The 16186-nt window shown below is 51.3% G+C and overlaps 13 protein-coding genes across 13 annotated transcripts; 7 read left to right on the forward strand and 6 right to left on the reverse strand.

Moving 5' to 3' along the window:
- Nucleotides 1-25: 25 nt before the first annotated feature.
- Nucleotides 26-4096, forward strand: NEDG_01939 (uncharacterized protein; the record flags this gene model as incomplete). Its single annotated transcript, XM_067689357.1, has 1 exon — nucleotides 26-4096. The coding sequence occupies one exon, from the start codon at nucleotides 26-28 to the stop codon at nucleotides 4094-4096; it is 4071 nt and encodes a 1356-aa protein (XP_067545087.1).
- A 92-nt stretch (nucleotides 4097-4188) lies between these two features.
- Nucleotides 4189-5697, reverse strand: NEDG_01940 (lysyl-tRNA synthetase, class II; the record flags this gene model as incomplete). Its single annotated transcript, XM_067689358.1, has 1 exon — nucleotides 4189-5697. The coding sequence occupies one exon, from the start codon at nucleotides 5695-5697 to the stop codon at nucleotides 4189-4191; it is 1509 nt and encodes a 502-aa protein (XP_067545088.1).
- Nucleotides 5698-5735: 38 nt separating this feature from the next.
- On the forward strand, nucleotides 5736-5984 carry NEDG_01941 (60S ribosomal protein eL37; the record flags this gene model as incomplete). The annotated part of the gene is made up of 1 exon (XM_067689359.1): nucleotides 5736-5984. The coding sequence occupies one exon, from the start codon at nucleotides 5736-5738 to the stop codon at nucleotides 5982-5984; it is 249 nt and encodes an 82-aa protein (XP_067545089.1).
- A 234-nt stretch (nucleotides 5985-6218) lies between these two features.
- NEDG_01942 (uncharacterized protein) lies at nucleotides 6219-6917 on the forward strand (the record flags this gene model as incomplete). Its single annotated transcript, XM_067689360.1, has 1 exon — nucleotides 6219-6917. The coding sequence occupies one exon, from the start codon at nucleotides 6219-6221 to the stop codon at nucleotides 6915-6917; it is 699 nt and encodes a 232-aa protein (XP_067545090.1).
- A 186-nt stretch (nucleotides 6918-7103) lies between these two features.
- On the forward strand, nucleotides 7104-7649 carry NEDG_01943 (uncharacterized protein; the record flags this gene model as incomplete). Its single annotated transcript, XM_067689361.1, has 1 exon — nucleotides 7104-7649. The coding sequence occupies one exon, from the start codon at nucleotides 7104-7106 to the stop codon at nucleotides 7647-7649; it is 546 nt and encodes a 181-aa protein (XP_067545091.1).
- A 115-nt stretch (nucleotides 7650-7764) lies between these two features.
- NEDG_01944 (trimethylguanosine synthase) lies at nucleotides 7765-8490 on the forward strand (the record flags this gene model as incomplete). The annotated part of the gene is made up of 1 exon (XM_067689362.1): nucleotides 7765-8490. The coding sequence occupies one exon, from the start codon at nucleotides 7765-7767 to the stop codon at nucleotides 8488-8490; it is 726 nt and encodes a 241-aa protein (XP_067545092.1).
- A 130-nt stretch (nucleotides 8491-8620) lies between these two features.
- On the reverse strand, nucleotides 8621-9232 carry NEDG_01945 (monothiol glutaredoxin; the record flags this gene model as incomplete). Its single annotated transcript, XM_067689363.1, has 1 exon — nucleotides 8621-9232. The coding sequence occupies one exon, from the start codon at nucleotides 9230-9232 to the stop codon at nucleotides 8621-8623; it is 612 nt and encodes a 203-aa protein (XP_067545093.1).
- Nucleotides 9233-9243: 11 nt separating this feature from the next.
- NEDG_01946 (uncharacterized protein) lies at nucleotides 9244-9909 on the forward strand (the record flags this gene model as incomplete). The annotated part of the gene is made up of 1 exon (XM_067689364.1): nucleotides 9244-9909. The coding sequence occupies one exon, from the start codon at nucleotides 9244-9246 to the stop codon at nucleotides 9907-9909; it is 666 nt and encodes a 221-aa protein (XP_067545094.1).
- A 19-nt stretch (nucleotides 9910-9928) lies between these two features.
- On the reverse strand, nucleotides 9929-10921 carry NEDG_01947 (uncharacterized protein; the record flags this gene model as incomplete). Its single annotated transcript, XM_067689365.1, has 1 exon — nucleotides 9929-10921. The coding sequence occupies one exon, from the start codon at nucleotides 10919-10921 to the stop codon at nucleotides 9929-9931; it is 993 nt and encodes a 330-aa protein (XP_067545095.1).
- A 282-nt stretch (nucleotides 10922-11203) lies between these two features.
- Nucleotides 11204-11863, reverse strand: NEDG_01948 (uncharacterized protein; the record flags this gene model as incomplete). Its single annotated transcript, XM_067689366.1, has 1 exon — nucleotides 11204-11863. The coding sequence occupies one exon, from the start codon at nucleotides 11861-11863 to the stop codon at nucleotides 11204-11206; it is 660 nt and encodes a 219-aa protein (XP_067545096.1).
- Nucleotides 11864-11968: 105 nt separating this feature from the next.
- On the reverse strand, nucleotides 11969-12679 carry NEDG_01949 (uncharacterized protein; the record flags this gene model as incomplete). The annotated part of the gene is made up of 1 exon (XM_067689367.1): nucleotides 11969-12679. One exon carries the CDS (start codon nucleotides 12677-12679, stop codon nucleotides 11969-11971), a length of 711 nt encoding a protein of 236 aa, XP_067545097.1.
- A 27-nt stretch (nucleotides 12680-12706) lies between these two features.
- NEDG_01950 (uncharacterized protein) lies at nucleotides 12707-13816 on the reverse strand (the record flags this gene model as incomplete). The annotated part of the gene is made up of 1 exon (XM_067689368.1): nucleotides 12707-13816. The coding sequence occupies one exon, from the start codon at nucleotides 13814-13816 to the stop codon at nucleotides 12707-12709; it is 1110 nt and encodes a 369-aa protein (XP_067545098.1).
- A 133-nt stretch (nucleotides 13817-13949) lies between these two features.
- NEDG_01951 (glucosamine--fructose-6-phosphate aminotransferase (isomerizing)) lies at nucleotides 13950-16010 on the forward strand (the record flags this gene model as incomplete). Its single annotated transcript, XM_067689369.1, has 1 exon — nucleotides 13950-16010. The coding sequence occupies one exon, from the start codon at nucleotides 13950-13952 to the stop codon at nucleotides 16008-16010; it is 2061 nt and encodes a 686-aa protein (XP_067545099.1).
- Between the last annotated feature and the right edge of the window lie 176 nt (nucleotides 16011-16186).

Below are 16186 nucleotides of genomic sequence, written 5' to 3' on the forward strand. Positions count from 1 at the left end.
TTTATTCCTTTTCTTTTGTTGTCCTATGAGCGATAGAAAGTTTGCAGCTGCATTGGAAAAGCAGCTAGAGCTGTTTAAAACGGCAACTGAGTGGTCAGACTTTGTGGCATACCTCACGGGCTTAGAGAGCATCCTTAAAATGCACAAGTTCTCAGAGCTTCCCAATACTTTTCTCTTCTACAAGCGCCTCAGCCAGTGTCTTAACCCGGGACTGCCTGCAGGCGTGCACGCCAAGGCCCTTGGGGTCTACAAAATCGTTCTTTCCAGGATGACCAAGGAAAGTCTTTCACGGAGCGTCGATGTTTTGTGTCTTGGGCTCTTCTCTTTCTACACACACGCCAACATTTCCACGGTTACAGCCTATCTTGAGGTTCTTAAGGGGATTGTGGAGGTCCTTGGGGAGTCGAGTGGGAAGATAGGCCGGGGCATTGTGATGGGGGTGGTTATGGGCCTGGAGGAGGAGAGCGGGGAGCACTATGCTGAGTCGCTGGGGATCTTCCAGAGCCTGGAGGGGAGCGTGGGGAAAGAGGCGGTAAGGTGCTTTGTGTGGGAGGTAATGGCGCAGGGGGGAGAGCTGGTTCCGGGGTGCATTGCCTACCTCTCAAAGGCCGAGGCGGACTGGGGCGGTGACAGGGCGCTTCTGCTCAGCCGGGGCTTTGCTTCGGCGCTGAAGTCTAAAGACGTCATCACGCTTAGGAAGGCTTTTGACATGTTGCTGGGGTACAGGGCCCAGGGCCTCGATTTGCGGGAGCACCGGGGGGCAGTGACCCTCTCGGTGCTGCAGCTGCTGCTGACCAAGGAGCTGTCCCTGTGCAAGCGGGCGCAGCAGTGGATCAGCCTGACGCTTGCAGAGAAAGAGGGCCTGGGCGAGCTGTTCCAGGGTCTTTGCCGGCTGTATGAGACGTCACCAGGGAGCTACTTCAAGGTCCTCCTGGCTATGCACCAGGGGATACAGGAGGCCCCGGAGATTCTCGGGCTTTGCATAGTGTGGACGCTTTCGCGGGTCAGCGAGGGGACGGAGGCCTGGGCCCAGGGCCTGTTTAAGGTGCTGAACCGGCGAACGGTGTGGGGGGCCCTGGAGGGTGCGGGGGTGGACGCCGGTGTGGTGGACCGGGCTATTTTTTATGGGATGCTTGACACCCACGCGCGGACCAAAGAGCTTCCCGGCATTGTTGTTAGGCAAATAGAAGGGGGGAGTCTTCCGCTTCGGTGGTTTTCGTGGCTGATGCCCGAGGAGGAGGAGTATTTTGCGCTTTATGCGGCCGTTGATGGGGCCATTGGGCGGGTGTCACCTGAACACGCGCTTAAAGCGATCAACGCGTTTCTGTGGCTTCCAAAGCATTACATGCGGGAAGAGGCGGGGGGCGAGGGGGCCTTTGGGCAGTTTGAGCGGCTGGTGCTTTTTTTCGGGACGCTGTGGACCGGTGAGGCAACGCGGGGAAGCGACTCTGTCCACCAGATGATTGTTTCGTGCTTGGAGCGGATCAAGGGGGTGACAGGGCGTGGTTTCGGGCATGTCGATCTGGCAAGTGTTCTGGGCATGGTTTCTGGCGTGCCTTATCTGTTTTGGCGATATAACGGTGTTTTTGATGGGCGTTTGCAAAATTTGCTAGTTTCGGGGATTATCAAGAGAAACATTGAGCACACGGACGAAGAGTGTGTTTTGGAGCTGGAGCAGGCGTTCTACCTCGCGGAGAACATCCCAGAAGGCCTTGATTCTAGCAGCTATGCTCTGCTCTCGTTTTTGCTGTCTTTTTCATCCAGCACGTCTTTCAGGGTCAGGGAGCGGGTCAAGGTTTTCATAGCGCAGCTCAAGTGCTTTAGGGAGGTGTTCAAAATGGGGTTTGCCCGACTGAACACCAAGCTGGAGAGAATGATCCACGAAGACAAAATGGTGCTTGTTGACTGCGACTACAACCGGGTGCTTTCGGGGATAAGAACGCTCCACGGGCTAGCTAGCTCCCCAAGGTTACTGGTTTTTTTGCAAACAGAAGATAGCGTGTCGTTAATGGACGATTTGCTCTTTTTATCAGATGTAACCTCGTACGTCCTGGCCGACCAGGCGCTGTCGATCCCTGCTGCTCTGTTTTCCATGCTGATGGTCTACACCTTCTCCGAACACCTTGACACCATTAGCTGCACCACGGACAAGCACCTGGATGAAATAGAAATCAGGTCCCTCTCTTTGCTCGACCTGATGCTTAGTGAAGGCGTGCCCGATGCCTCAAGCATCTCCATCACCCCAAAGATCCTCCAGGGCCTGGCTCAAAGAGTCACCGAAACCAACATTCGCCACGTTCTGAAGGTGCTTGGAGCGCTCGGGATACACCGGTTCGTTCCCTCGCTCATAACCGCCTATGAGGCCAACAGCCACGTCAGGGACGCAATTATCACCCACGGGATAGAGAAGGACCTGGGCGACGTTATTCTCCAGGTCTTTGAGGTGTCATGCACGCAGCTGTCAGCGTACGAGCTCAGCGAAGTCTCAAGGCTCGGGCACATCCTGTCCCACTGGCTAGGGCCCGGGCTGGTGCTTGGGTGCGGGTGCAACGACCCCCCAAGCCACGCCCTAACGGAAAAAGAGCTCAGCCGGGTGGTAGACCTCCTCCTGTGGGTCTACACCGTCCTCCAAACAGAGGCCACTGAAAGAAAGAAGGGGTGCGGCGCTTTTTCAGGCTCGCTGGTGGGCAAAGATCTGACAGCCACCCTGGACCAGCTCAAAACCTGGGTTGCAGGCGCGTACAAGGCCAACCCCCACGTTTTCTCCGAGTCTCTGATTTTCAGGTACTCTGCCAGCACAAACATAAGCTTTACCAGTGCAATTAGCGAAGACATCGTTGAAGAGGTCTTTCCGGCAGTGCTCCGGGTGATTTCAATCCCCTCGGCTGAGAAGTATGCCATGCTCAGGGCCTGGGTGGCCTCCTCAAAAGCATCGCACCTGTTTGAGAGCGAAAAAGTCGTTGGAACGCTCAGCATGCTTCTGGCCCAGGCTAAGCTAAAGCTTGAGGACATTTCCATCCTTTGGTTCCTCTCGGAGTTCTTTACCCGCACCACGACCAAAGGGGGCGAGGAGATTGGCCTGAAGGCCCTCGAAGTAGCTGTGCTCGCTGGAACCAAGCTTGGCTCCAAGAGAGTGTCTGAAGCGGACAACCCCGAGCGCCTCGCCAGTCTTTCGAGCATTTTAGAGGTCGTTTGTGCCTTTGTAAGAACAGGCATAGAAAAAAAACGGGCTTTTGATCTACTTGCTATCTGGAGCGCTCTGGTGTCCCCGTGCCTGAAGCTTCCAAGCGCCTCAGTTCTCTACACCCAGTCCCTCACCCTGTGCGAGCTTATCTCCAAGGGAGAGGAGTGCAGGTACTGGCGGAGAGAGTTTTACGAGTACATCCTCTCAGAAAGGTTTTTCAGGGACAGTTTAAAAAACATCAACCAAAAAATGAAGATTCTTTCTTCTTTCACCGAACCTGAAAAAGTAGCTGATCTGGTTTCGCGCGCCGGTTCAAGCGGATTCTTCATCCGAGAATCAAACGTGATTGAAAGAGCCGCGCTAATCAAAAGACTCCGCTTTGTCATTCTCTGTGCGCCGTTCGGAGAGTACACCGAAGACGCCGTCTCGGTCTTTGGCCTGGTTTCGGAAATCTTTAGCTCCTCTGAGGGAAAGATCCTTCTTGTTGAGGCATACTCCCTCTGCCGCGCCCTCTGCATCAAACTCCCACCAAGCGCACTCATCAGCCTCTGGCCCATTGCGATGAGCGAGGCGCTGGCCGTGCTTTTCTCCGAGACCACCCACCCCCCAATCATTGCCCTGGGAGCCCTCCGCCTCATTGACCTGGTGGCCACCCTGAGCTACCCCGAAACCTTTGAGTTTAGGTGGATCGTTGAGGGCCTTGGGTCGGGCGTTCGGGGTGCCGGGGGCGCTCGGGGTGCCTCTAGCTCTAAGCGGGTGCCGTGCATGGAGCAGTTGGCGGACTGGGGGGAGATGAGCCTCTCTGCATCGATTGAGAAGGTTGCCAACCACCACCTTCTCCAAAAACATGCGAGCGAAACGGTGCTTGAGGCGCTTGTGCCCACGGTCCTTGATGACCTTCCTGAGATATAGTTTTACTAAAAACTTTTGTTTTTATTTCCTTTTTGGGCTGCTGCCCCGTTTGATGACGTGGTTATTTCCTTTTGGGGAAGGGTGGTTTTTTCTTATTTTGGTCTCATCGTTGGGAAGAAAAGCACGTCCCTGATGTTGTGGGCGGCCGTAAGCATCATAACCAGCCGGTCAATGCCAATGCCCCACCCCCCTGCAGGCGGCATCCCATACTCCAGGGCCGTGCAGAAGTCTTCGTCCACCTCCTGGGCCTCCTCGTCGCCCGCCGACTTGTCTGCAGCCTGCTGCTCAAAGCGCCGCCTCTGGTCGTAGGGGTCGTTGAGCTCGGTGTAGGCGTTGCAGATCTCTTTCTGGAGGAGGAACAGCTCAAAGCGCTCAGTAACACACTTTCTCTCCCGGTGCTCCTTGGCCAGGGGGGACATGATCTTCGGGTGGTTCATGAGGAAGGTGGGGTTGTGGCAGCCGCTTTCTAAGTACTCCCCAACGAGCTTGTCCAGCAAGCGGCTGGTTGTTCTTGGGCTGTTGCACTGCACCCTCTTTTCCAGGCAGAGGCGGTCAAGCAAAACCCGGCCCTCCTCGGTTTCAAGCACCTCGCCCGTTATTTCAACGCCGACCTCCCTGCTAAGCTGGCCCAGTATGTCTACCCGCTTGAACGGCGTGGTAAAGTCTATTTTCACCTGCCTGGTCTCCTTGGTGTCCCGGCTTTCAATCGCGTACTCTACCACGTGGGTGCCGAAGAGGCTGAAGACCAGGCTGCTAATCAGCTCCTCTGTTAGCTGGAGCACGTCGTTGTAGTCGGCATAGGCCATGTAAAACTCACAGGTGGTAAACTCTGGGTTGTGGGTTGCATCGATGCCTTCGTTCCTGAACTGCCTGCCCAGCTCATAGACCCGGGGAATGCCTCCCACGAGGAGCGTCTTAAGGTGGAGCTCTGGGGAGATTCTCATGTTTAGGTCCATGTGCATCTCATTGAGCACCGTTTTAAAGGGCTTTGCAGCTGCCCCTCCTGGAATGACGTGCATCATTGGCGTTTCCACCTCCAGGAAGCCCCTCTCGTCCAAGAACCTCCTAATGAAGGCAATGACCTTGGTGCGGGTCATAAACCGGGCCAAGCTTTCTTTGTTGAGCACCAAGTCAAGGTACCTCTGCCGGTAGATCATCTCGGTGTCTTTGAGGCCGTAGTGCTCGGTGGGGTAAATGTGGAGACAGGGGGCCAGGACTCTGACCTCGGCGGCCTGAATGCTGAGCTCTCCCGTGCGGCTGTAGACCAGGGCTCCTGACACGCCAACTATGTCTCCCCGAACTATTTCCGAGGCTTTGTCTCTCGTGATGATTTGAATGCCTTCCCCGCCCGACTCTATCTTGACAAAGATGATTTTGCCAATGGACCTGACCACCAGCACCCGTCCCCCCGCTGACACGGCTAAGTTTTCAAGAGCGGGGTGTGTCTGGTAGTTATCTGGTGTTATGTCGTGTTTTTTAACGTAGTTTATAAGAGTTGAAATACTGTGTGTTTCTTTGAAATCGTATGGGTAGATGTTCTCTCCTGCTGATAGCTTGGTTTCAAAGTACTTGCTTCTGGAAAGGGTTTCTTCTCTTTTCATGCAGCGGGTTATAAAATTTATTTTTATTTCTCCCTGCAATGACAAAAGGAACATCAAGTTTTGGTAAACGTAACAAGAAGAACCACATCCAGTGTCTTAGATGCGGGAACGAGTCGTACCACAAACAGAAGCACAGCTGTGCCAGTTGTGGATATCCCGAGAAGACTTTAAGAAATCCCGGATCTCCCAAGGCCCGCAGCAGACAAGCACAGGGCACTGGCAGGCTTAGACATCTTCGCAAGTACCTGAGGATCAACCTCAAGAAGTCTCTAGCTAACAACAGATGATCAAATAAACAACAAGAGTTGTAGACAACAACCATCGCTTTCTCGTTTTACGTTTCTGTTACTGTCTTTTGCGGTGTTCGGGGTGTGGTACGTGGTGGTATGTGGTCTGGGACAGTCTTTTGCGGTGTGGGTGTGGTACGTGGTCTGGAACAGTCTTTTGCGGTGTGGGTGTGGTACGTGGTCTGGGGCAATGGGAGACAAGCAGTATTTTCGTATTTTTATTTGTTATTGCTCATGATACACGCAGTAGTTTGCCTGCTCTGGGCATTAGGTGTTTGGGCAGACATTGAGAAGATGGACCATATCTACTACAGAGTGGTTAGTGTTCCTGAAGACGTTGCTATGCAAATGCCTGAGCCAGGCACTGGTATTTCAGTTGATGGCCTAGTTCATGAGTTCTTTCTCTCAGAAGAGCGGGAGGAGCTTAACAAGAACACCAGTCTTATCGATAGGATAGATAAGATCCTTGGGCTCACCGAAGAAAAACTTGCCCACGTTGAAGGATCGACTAAAATAGTTGTCCAGCCCTTCAAAGGCATCCACCTGGAAACAGACGAGGGAGTGGTTAACGTTGGACAGTACACAAGCACCTTTGAGAAAAAGGGAGAAATCATCCAGCAGTACACCCGAGGCGACCGATGCGACATCTGCCAAGACAAAAAGTGGAAAGGCACCGTCATCTACAAGCCAGACACAGGCCCCCTCCAGGTCACAGGTCCAATAGAAAGCTCCACATGTAACTACCAGCTAATTATCAAAGGAAGCGCTCTGGCAGATGTGGAGAGGTACAAAGTTCTAACCCACACCAAGCACCTTCCCTCCAGCCAAGGTGTCTCCCAAGGTTCCCAGGGTGCCACAGACATGCACCACCCGAACACAGGCCCCGGTACAGCCCCCGGTCCAGAAGGCACATTGCCACCACTAACCCAATAAAGCACCCCTTACCTCTTGCCTCTCTTGCCTCTTACAGCGCCCCTTACCCCTTAAAACAGCCCATACTACAGGACCCCTTAAACCAGCACACAGCACCCCTTAAAACCCCTTAAACCAGCACAGGACCACACCCCAAACTAACCCAACTGACCTATCCTCTACAAAGACTGGAAGACTTTTTATTTTATGGTTCAGGAGGAGAAAAGCAGTCTAATCCGAATGCTCAACACATCAATCGGCAACATCAGTGGTCTATTTAAGAGCAAGAAGGAAGAACCCGGGCCAGAAGTAGAAGTAGAAGACATCAACAATATTGAAGAAAAAGAAGCCCACTCTCTCCTTTTAGATAATGAAGATGATTTTGAAAAAGAGCTCAGCCAGCTCTCTCTCTCCCTTGAAGAGCCCCCAAAGGCTGATAGCTTACCAGAGCTAGCGGAAGAATCAGAGCCAGAAGATAAAAAAACAGAAACGGAAGAAATACTCCGGCTCAGGAAGATCCTTTCCCTGAAGGAGGAAATAAGAGCCCGGGAAAAAGACAAAGAAGAAGAAAAAATCGAGCTAAAAGCTTTAGAGCTGGTCAAAGTACAGGCCCAGCTTGAGTACGAGAAAAAGCAGCGAAAGATACTTGAGCAAGAAATAGCTGAGCTTAAGGAGCGCCTGGAAAAGAACGAGCTGGAGTGCATGGAGCTGATCAAGTACTGCCAGCTTCTTTTAGGCCCGGGCCAGGTTTAAGAAAAAATGGAGAACCCGGGTATCGATCCCGGCACCTCTCGCATGCTAAGCGAGCGCTCTACCTCTGAGCCAGTCCCCCACAAAATAAATAAATTTCTGGAAAATATTTTAGTAGATGCGCAAGCCCCAGAGACAACCAAAGCAGAGCAGCGACGCCCGGGTGGTGATCCCGAGGCAGATGGGGCGTTGGAGTGTCTGTGACTACACCATAGCCAACAACCCCTCACTGAGGAAGTACTGGGCCAAGGAGAGAGGCCTCTTTCCTCTGGTGAAGGACAACAACCTCATGGTAGATATTGAGTCTTGGTACTCGATAACCCCCCGGAAGCTGGCAGACCAAATGTCCGAGGCACTAGTCTCAACGCTTGGTCCGTCTCTAAAGGTGCTTGATCTTTTCTCAGGCATTGGCGGGAACACCATTTCTTTGCTCAAGCACGGGCACCGGGTTGACTCTGTGGAGCTAGACTACCGAAAGGTCAAGTATCTTCGGTACAACATCACCCAATGCGCTGGCCCAGGTGCATTGAGCAGGATAGTTCACGGGAGTGTCTATGACCCAGCAGTTCAAAGCAAGCTAACGGAGTACGATGCTTTAATCGCCTCTCCGCCCTGGGGCGGTGTTGACTACCAGGAGTGCACCGAGCTGGACCTACTCCTCCACTGTGGCGTCATGCGCCTAGAGGAAGAGTATGAAAAAAGGGCAACTATAAGGATGTACATGGTACCCCGAACTATTTCCGAGGCTTTGCTTACCTCAGTTTTAAACTGTAAGGTTTTGAAGGGAAAGATTGGAAACAAGGTAGTTGCGCATATCGTTGTAATGGGCATTGATGAGGTCTAGGGTGTATCGGGCAGCCCCAAGTTCCCAGCACCCCAAAACCCCGAACACCCGAAAACCCCAAAACCCCGAAACCCCGAACACCCGAAACCCCGAAAACCCCGAGCCAGGACCCCTATGGCACCATTTATTGTTACTGTGGACCTGTGGCCTTGCGACCCTGTGGGCCTGTGGCCTGGAGACTTCTGGGTCCTAGGCCGAGTGCTTCTGCCAAGGTGCCTCTTTCGTTGACACGCTTAAGAACGTCTAGCCCTCCAATAAATTCGTGGTTGACGTATACTTGCGGGTAGGTTGGCCACTCCGAGTATTCTTTCATGCCCTCTCTGACGGTGTCGTTCTCAAGGATGTTAACGTACTGGTAGTCTTCTCTTTGCAGGCCCTCGGCATGGAGCATCGCCAGAAGCTCTTTGGTGAACTTGCACAAAGGCTGCTCGGGGGTTCCTTTAATGAAAAGAACCCGGGGGTGTGTCTGGGTCAGTTTAATGGCGGCGTTTAAAAAGCTACAGTTAACCTCTGCCTCCTTTTTTCTCGCCCGTTCCAGGTCTGTAACTGCCATAACCTCTCCAAAACAAAGAATAACTGGAAAAGCATCTATTCCGTAATGAGACGTGATGATATCTTCCACTTCTTTTCGGTTGGTAAGGTCAAGGGCAAAGAAGCCTTCTGCTCCTTCGGGCAGGGCGTCCATGCCCTTGTGAACCAAAGAAACTCTTTGGCTAAGCGCTTCTAGAAGTTCTTTCTTCATCGCAAAAAAATATGAAAGAGGAAGTAACAAGAACACTCGTCATTAGCAACTTTCACAGAAGCATGCCTGCCAAAGAAGTAGCTAGCATTTGCAAAAGTGCGGGAGAGGTTAAAGAGCACTTCATTCTCCAAAACAAGGACTCGGTGCTTTTTGTTGCTTTCTTTGACCTACGAGCCTCAGAGCAGGCCTTTGAGGCCCTCTCCAAGAAGAAGGTTTCGGTCAAGTACACCATCTCCACCTGCGAGGCCCCAAGAGGCAGCGACATCTGCACCGAAGAAACAAACCAGGGCACACTTGTCTACACCTCCGCCTCCAGCCTCGTCCCAAACGAGGCCTCTATTTACGCCCGCTCAAGCAAGAACGCAGACACGTTCCTCAGGTTCTATGACTCCCGCGATGCCCTCGCCCATCTGAGCGCCCTGAAAAAGAGCCACCCCAAAGCCAACCCCCACCTGGCCTGGGACAACGACCTAAGAAAAAGAAGAAACATGCTCCTTGAAGCTGAAGAGATCGTTAGAAATGCTCCCTTCCAGGTGGTGCCACGACAGGAGGAAGCAAAAAGAAGCATGGCCCCGGAAACAAGGAAGAAGGCTAAGGTATCCACCAACTGGATGCTTGCTTTATTTGATAAGTACATCATCGAACATGCTACTGAAATATCCAAGAGTATCCACTAACCCAAGGTGTCCACTAGACCTATCCCCGTGAGGTATTCCAGCTAAGTGCTAGATGGAGACAGGCTATTACCGTCTCAACACAGATAAGAATAATGATAATCTTCTCTAGACGCTCACTGTTCTTAGTGCTAATGTGTGTAGATAATAAAGTGAGTATTTCATGGATAACGTCGCACTTGTGGTTAAGAATCTCTGCCCGGCTCTTTAGCTCAAGGTAGAGCTTGAAGCTTTCATAGAGAGAGGTGTAGTTTGGGTAGTACCAAAGTATCTCTGGTGTTTCCATGATGTTAGTGGCCAGGTTAAGGTTAAACTTTAGTCGGTGGAGCACGCCAATCATTTTCAAGACGTCCTCTCTTTTTTTGGTGGTGAATCCCTTAGAAACGATTTCATCGGGTAGACCTTGCACCCGCTCCGTGGTTTTTTCAACGTACTCTTCAAAGATATCTAGTTTGGTGCTTTGGGCTAGGGCGTTGGAGATAATCATTTTGTTGTATGGGGAGTCTGTGTCGAGGTAGATTACGTCGTTCACAATTGAGGCTCCTTCCTGAACGATGCCAAATCGAAACTCTTCTCTCTGAATAGCTTCTCCGCGGTAGCTTTTCTCCTCAAAGCATCGCTGCTGGGCTAAGACTCTGTTTTTTGTTTCGGCATCGATGCCCCAGAGCACGGTGACTCCGTATTTGAAAATGAAGATGTCTCCTCCTTTTTGTGTGTCTTCTATTTCTGGGATGCTTAGGTGGACGCAGTCTCTGAAGTAGATGTTGATCTCTTTGGGGGTGCTTCTTTCTTTCAGCCACTTGTAAAACTTTGATGTGTCAATCTTCTCTGCGGTGCACAAAACAACTATATCGCGTAGCTCTGTTGCTTTGTCGGTGCCGCAGAACTGCTTTTCTTCTACAGGCACTGTTTTAAGTTCTAGTATTTCTTTTCCTACCCGCCTGCTTTCTATGCGTGTTTTTTTGTTGCCATTTGGCTCGGTATATGGCATACTCTTCTCGATGGTGAACTCCATTATTTTTTCAAAATATTTTTAAACTAATATGGCTCATTGGCTAATTAGCTGAACATTGTGGTTTTTCGGTCTTGCGGGCTTTTTTGAGCTTTTGAGCTTTTTTCGGGGTTTCGGGCTTTTTTCGGGGTTTCGGGCTTTTTTCGGTCTTGCGGGCTTTTTTCGGGGTTTCGGGGCTTTTTGGTGTCCCCGGTAGTGTTTAGCGGTGGTGCTGGGTTTTTTCGAGATTTCGGTCTTTTGGGGCTTTTGGGGTTTTTGGGGTGCCTGGTAGTGTTCGGCGGTGGACTAGTCAAGCGGTTTGGTTCCAGCTACCACGGTGTAGTGGGCCAGATCCTCTTTGAAGATAAGAAGAAGCGAGAGATGGGTGGAGTTAAACATAAGACTGATGGACTCACAGAACGGGAGCAGTGGTGCCACGTGTTTTAGTGCAGAAAAAGGAACTTTGCCTTTATCCGTTCCCTCCTGGTGTATCGTAATGGAAGAAAGCTTAAGAACGTCCTCTCCTTCGGTTGATGAGGCGTGCATGTAAAGAACTCCGTTTGAGAGAAAGATCGTGACGTCCCCGTCCTTGAAGAAGGGAAGAAGCTTCTTAAACACTGAGATCTTGAGAGAAACCTGGGTCGTATACTCCGAGAGTGCTTCTTCTGTGGAAAGTGTGTAGATAACTGGCTGTATCGATCGCTGAATGAAAAAACCCGAACTAACCTGAAAAAAGGTAAGGGTTCCATTTTCTTCCGTGATTTTGGTGCAGTTGTTGCAGGCTGTGAGAGCGTGCTCCGTTTTGTAGGTATGGGCGGCTCCTGTGCCCGTGGCCAGGGTGGGGATGCGGGCACAGACGGTGTAGCTTGGTGTCTCTGCTTCAATGGCCACAACTCCTTCGTGCACTGCTATGTTCAGAAACACTGTGGGCTTTAGTGCTGTAAGAGCTCCATGCAGTACCTCCATAAAAAGAAAAGAAAGCCCGAAAGCCCAAAACCCGAAAGACCGAAAACCCCAGAGTAGGTCTAGGCAGCCGCAAAAACGGGGAGTGTGGGGGTGATAGTTGGTTATTTATTTAGACAATCTGGCTCTGGGGATGTACGTCATAATGCTGATCCATCCCTGGAGAATCTTGGTGTAATGTGCAGCTCCTTTCTTTTTAGCGGCAAAGGTTCTTGAAGACCCTAAAAACAGCGGTACAAAAAAGAGAGAAATGGTGACGTCATCAATTTGGTTGGTTTTTTTTTCTCGGTAGATATTGATCATCAGCTTGAAAAGAAGGTAGATGATGTACGACTTGTAAGTGTTGCTTGTCGTCATCATTTTCTTGATTAGCTTGAACAAATCCTGTCTTTTGGGGCCCTGGGCTAGCTCCTGAATGCTCGCTTTGGCAATTAGACCGTCTATCTCCACAGAGATCAGTCTTTTGACGTACCCAATTAGCTCTTTTTCTGTGTACGCTGCCAGTGTGATCTGGCCCGTTTGTCTGTACTCATTCATGGCTTTGTCGCACTCTTTAACGTGCATGAAAAGAGATTGGGTGAGGTAGGCCTTTCTCTGGATCAGGTAGAGAAGTATTCGGATTGCTTCAATGTAGTGCGATATCTTTCTTCGTCTCTGGAAAAAGCTAATTGGAAACATAACCCAGGCCTTGACCCGCTCAAAAAGCGTGGGGCGCATTTCAATGGTTCTGTCGTGGTAGTCGATCTCTTCAACCGAGTCTGTTTTGTAGTGGAAGATGTGCATGAACCTCTCTGTCTCATATCTCTGGACAATTTTCATCTCAGGGGTTAGTTCGGGGTACGCCAATTATTTCAAAGCGCCCCCCGATCCGCTTTCCTTATCCGATTGCGGTTTTCGGGGTTTCGGGATCTCAACGTTCCGTGATAGCGCAGGTTTTGGAAAAACCCGAACTTCTCGAAATAACTCCAAAACCCGAAACAGCCCGAAACAGCCCGAAAAAACCCCGAAACAGCCCGAAATCCCGAACATAAACTGGAGCAGCTTCTGGGCAACAAGCATCAAAGCAACGGGGAAGTGGAGGGGAATAAGCATGGCGTAAATAACCAGGCTTTCAAAATAAGAAAGCTTCCAGAAAAAGAGGACAGAGACTGGAGCAACATACGCCATGCCCAAAAAGGAGCAGAGCTTGCTGCACACGGCAACGTCAAACGATCCGCCAGTGGCATACTCCATGGCAATCAGCAAGATCCCAGAAACAAGCACCAAAGGAACAATTGAGGAAAGAAACAGAGCCTTCTGGCCAACCACCCAGTAGAAGTACACCCCAAGCGAGTGGCTGTAAAGGTTGTTAATGTTCCAGAAAGCGTCAAGCACCCTTCCCAGCGTTTTTTCGTTGCAGGTAACTTTCAGGTGGTTAAAAACGCGGTCCTGAACAACCAGGCTCCACCAGCAGCGATCAACCCGAAGATCCATCTTTCGGGCAAACATCGATAAAACGTCCGAATTGACCTGCCACCCCCTATTCACCACCACCACTTCAGCTTCGTCTTTTTCTTCAACCTCCACCACCAGGAAGTACTTCAGCCGCTCAAACGCTCCGGGCGAAGGCACCTGCACGTCATACCCCTTGGTCCGGTTCTCCATCTGGCAGGCGTTTAGGTGTATTTGCGAAATAAGCCCCAAACTTACCTCAGAACCTGTCAAAAGAACGGTGTTGTACAGGGGATATGCGGGGTCTCGGTACGTTTTCCTTCTTTCTGACCTCTCCGCAATGACTCTTTTCGTGTAATGCCCTACCTTAATGGACTGGTCGGTAAAGCACTCAATTTCTTCCAACTTCACCATCCACAGGGAAGCACCAGCCAAAAGAACCAGCGCCCCGCCGAGCAAACGGCCTGTCCACCCCCGAGCCTTTGGAGAGGCCAAAATAAGCCTGCAAACGTCAAGAAGAAGCATCCACTCAAATGCAAGAATTAATTTCACCTCTCCTGATGGCTTTCATATGCACCAATTGGGACAGCAGGAAGTTTACCAATTAAAGCATGATTGCCCTAGCACAAGTATAAATAGGCCAAAGAAGGTGCAACCCATGTGCGGGATATTCGGGTATGGAAATTACAACAAATCCAAAACCAAGTGCGAAATTCTTAAGATCCTGGGAACGGGCCTCAAGCGCCTAGAGTATCGAGGCTACGACTCGGCAGGAATGGCCATCGTGGTCAATGACAACTACAAAATGTTCAAAAAAACAGGCAAGGTTCAGGTTCTGCTTGACCACATTGAAGAGGAGGGGAAGGGACTTGTTTCTGCGCCAGCAGTTAACGCCCACATAGGCATAGCCCACACACGCTGGGCCACCCACGGAGCCCCCTCCGAGACAAACAGCCACCCCATCCCGAGCCAGGACGACGAGTTCATTGTCGTTCACAATGGGATCATCAATAACTGGAAAGTTCTGAAAGAGCTTCTTCAGGGCCACGGCTACGTCTTTAAAAGCGAAACAGACACTGAGTGCATCTCCCAGCTGATTCTTTTCATCTACAAGAAGGGGCAGGCCCGGGGAATGTCGATGTCTTTCTCAGAGCTTGTCAATGAAGCAGTCCACCGACTAGAGGGAGCTTTTGCCTTTTTAGTCGTTAGTAAGAACTATCCCAATGAGGTAGTTGCGGCCAGGCGGGGGAGTCCCTTGCTTGTTGGGGTGGCAGGCCCGTCAATGGTGCAGATGGACTGCATCGATGTTGAGGGACAGTGCACCGAGCCGTCCATTTCCATTGACACGCCTCTGGGAACGCCCCAGTGCCGCCCAGGAACGGTTGAGCTGCCTCGGTCGGTTAGTCGGGTGTTTGTTAATGGAAGCGAGTCGGCAGAAGCTGCCCTGGAGGTTTTCTTCAGCTCAGACTCTTCAGCGATCATTGAGCACACCAACCGCATCCTCACCCTTGAGGACGGGGACATAGCCCACGTCTCCACCAAAGGCCTGGAAATCAAGCGAAGCATTCCTGGGGGCGAGAGCGTTCGTCCGCTTGAAGAAATAACCGGGGACCTTGGGGACATAATGAAAGGGAACTACCCCCACTTCATGCTTAAGGAAATACACGAGCAGAAAGACACGATTGTTAACACGATGAGGGGTCGGGTGAACTTTGACGAGCCAAAGGTAACGCTTGGGGGGATCATTCCTTTCCTTACAGCGATTCGGGGGTCTGGAAGGCTTATCTTCATTGCCTGTGGAACGAGCTACTACGCCTGTCTCCACATGCGCGGTCTTTTCGAGGAGCTTACCTCTATTCCCACGATCATTGAGGTTGCTAGCGACTTCAACGACCGCCACGTTCCCATCAAGCGCTCAGACTGCTGCATCTTTGTCAGTCAGAGCGGGGAAACGGCTGACTCACTAATTGCTCTGAAGTATGTCCAGGAGCGAGGTGCCATTACCGTGGGGGTGACCAATGTAGTTGGAAGCTCTATTTCCAGGGTAACCAACTGTGGGATCCACATCAACGCCGGGCCTGAGATAGGAGTTGCAAGCACCAAGGCGTACACAAGTCAGTCGATTGCCCTGGCCATGCTTGCGGTGCAGATAGGAGAAAATTTTACAGCCACATCAGCCCGAAGAGAGGCTATTATCAAAGATATGAAAAAACTTTCCGAATGCATTGAGTCGGTGCTCAAAGATGAGCCTGGGATTAAGGAAATCGGCGAGCAGCTGCTCAAAAACCAGAAAAGCATTCTGTTGCTTGGGCGGGGGTACCAGCTAGCCACCTGTCTTGAGGGAGCTCTTAAAATCAAGGAAATCTCCTACATCCACAGCGAAGGCATTGGAGCAGGCGAGCTGAAGCACGGGCCTCTGGCTCTGGTGGACGAGCACATGTGCTTGATTATGATTCTAACGGACCCGTCCCACGGGAAGTCACAGAATGCCTATGAGCAGGTGTGTACCCGGGGGGGCAACCCCATTGTTATCTGCACGGCCAAAACAGCCCCTTTGATGGGCAACTCTCTGAAGATCATTGTCCCGGAAACAGTCGATTGCTTACAGGGCATTGTCAATGTCGTGGTTCTGCAGCTGCTATCGTACTACACGGCCACAGCTCTGGGTGTGAACGTTGACCAGCCAAGAAACCTGGCCAAGTCCGTAACGGTCGAGTAACGTGCTCAGACGTGATCTGGCGGGGTGTACCGTGCCAGGGCTTGTACCGTACCGCAACCTAACAGCACAAAGCTCTACACAAAAATAAAAAAGTACGGGTTCGGGTTGGTTGAATAAATTACACAGCTACATTACGCCTCGCGACAGTACAGTGGGCTAATCAAATAAGCTTCCGC

The sequence above is a fragment of the Nematocida displodere genome (genome assembly GCF_001642395.1).
Source record: "Nematocida displodere strain JUm2807 chromosome Unknown 10, whole genome shotgun sequence".
NCBI lineage: Eukaryota > Fungi > Microsporidia > Nematocida > Nematocida displodere.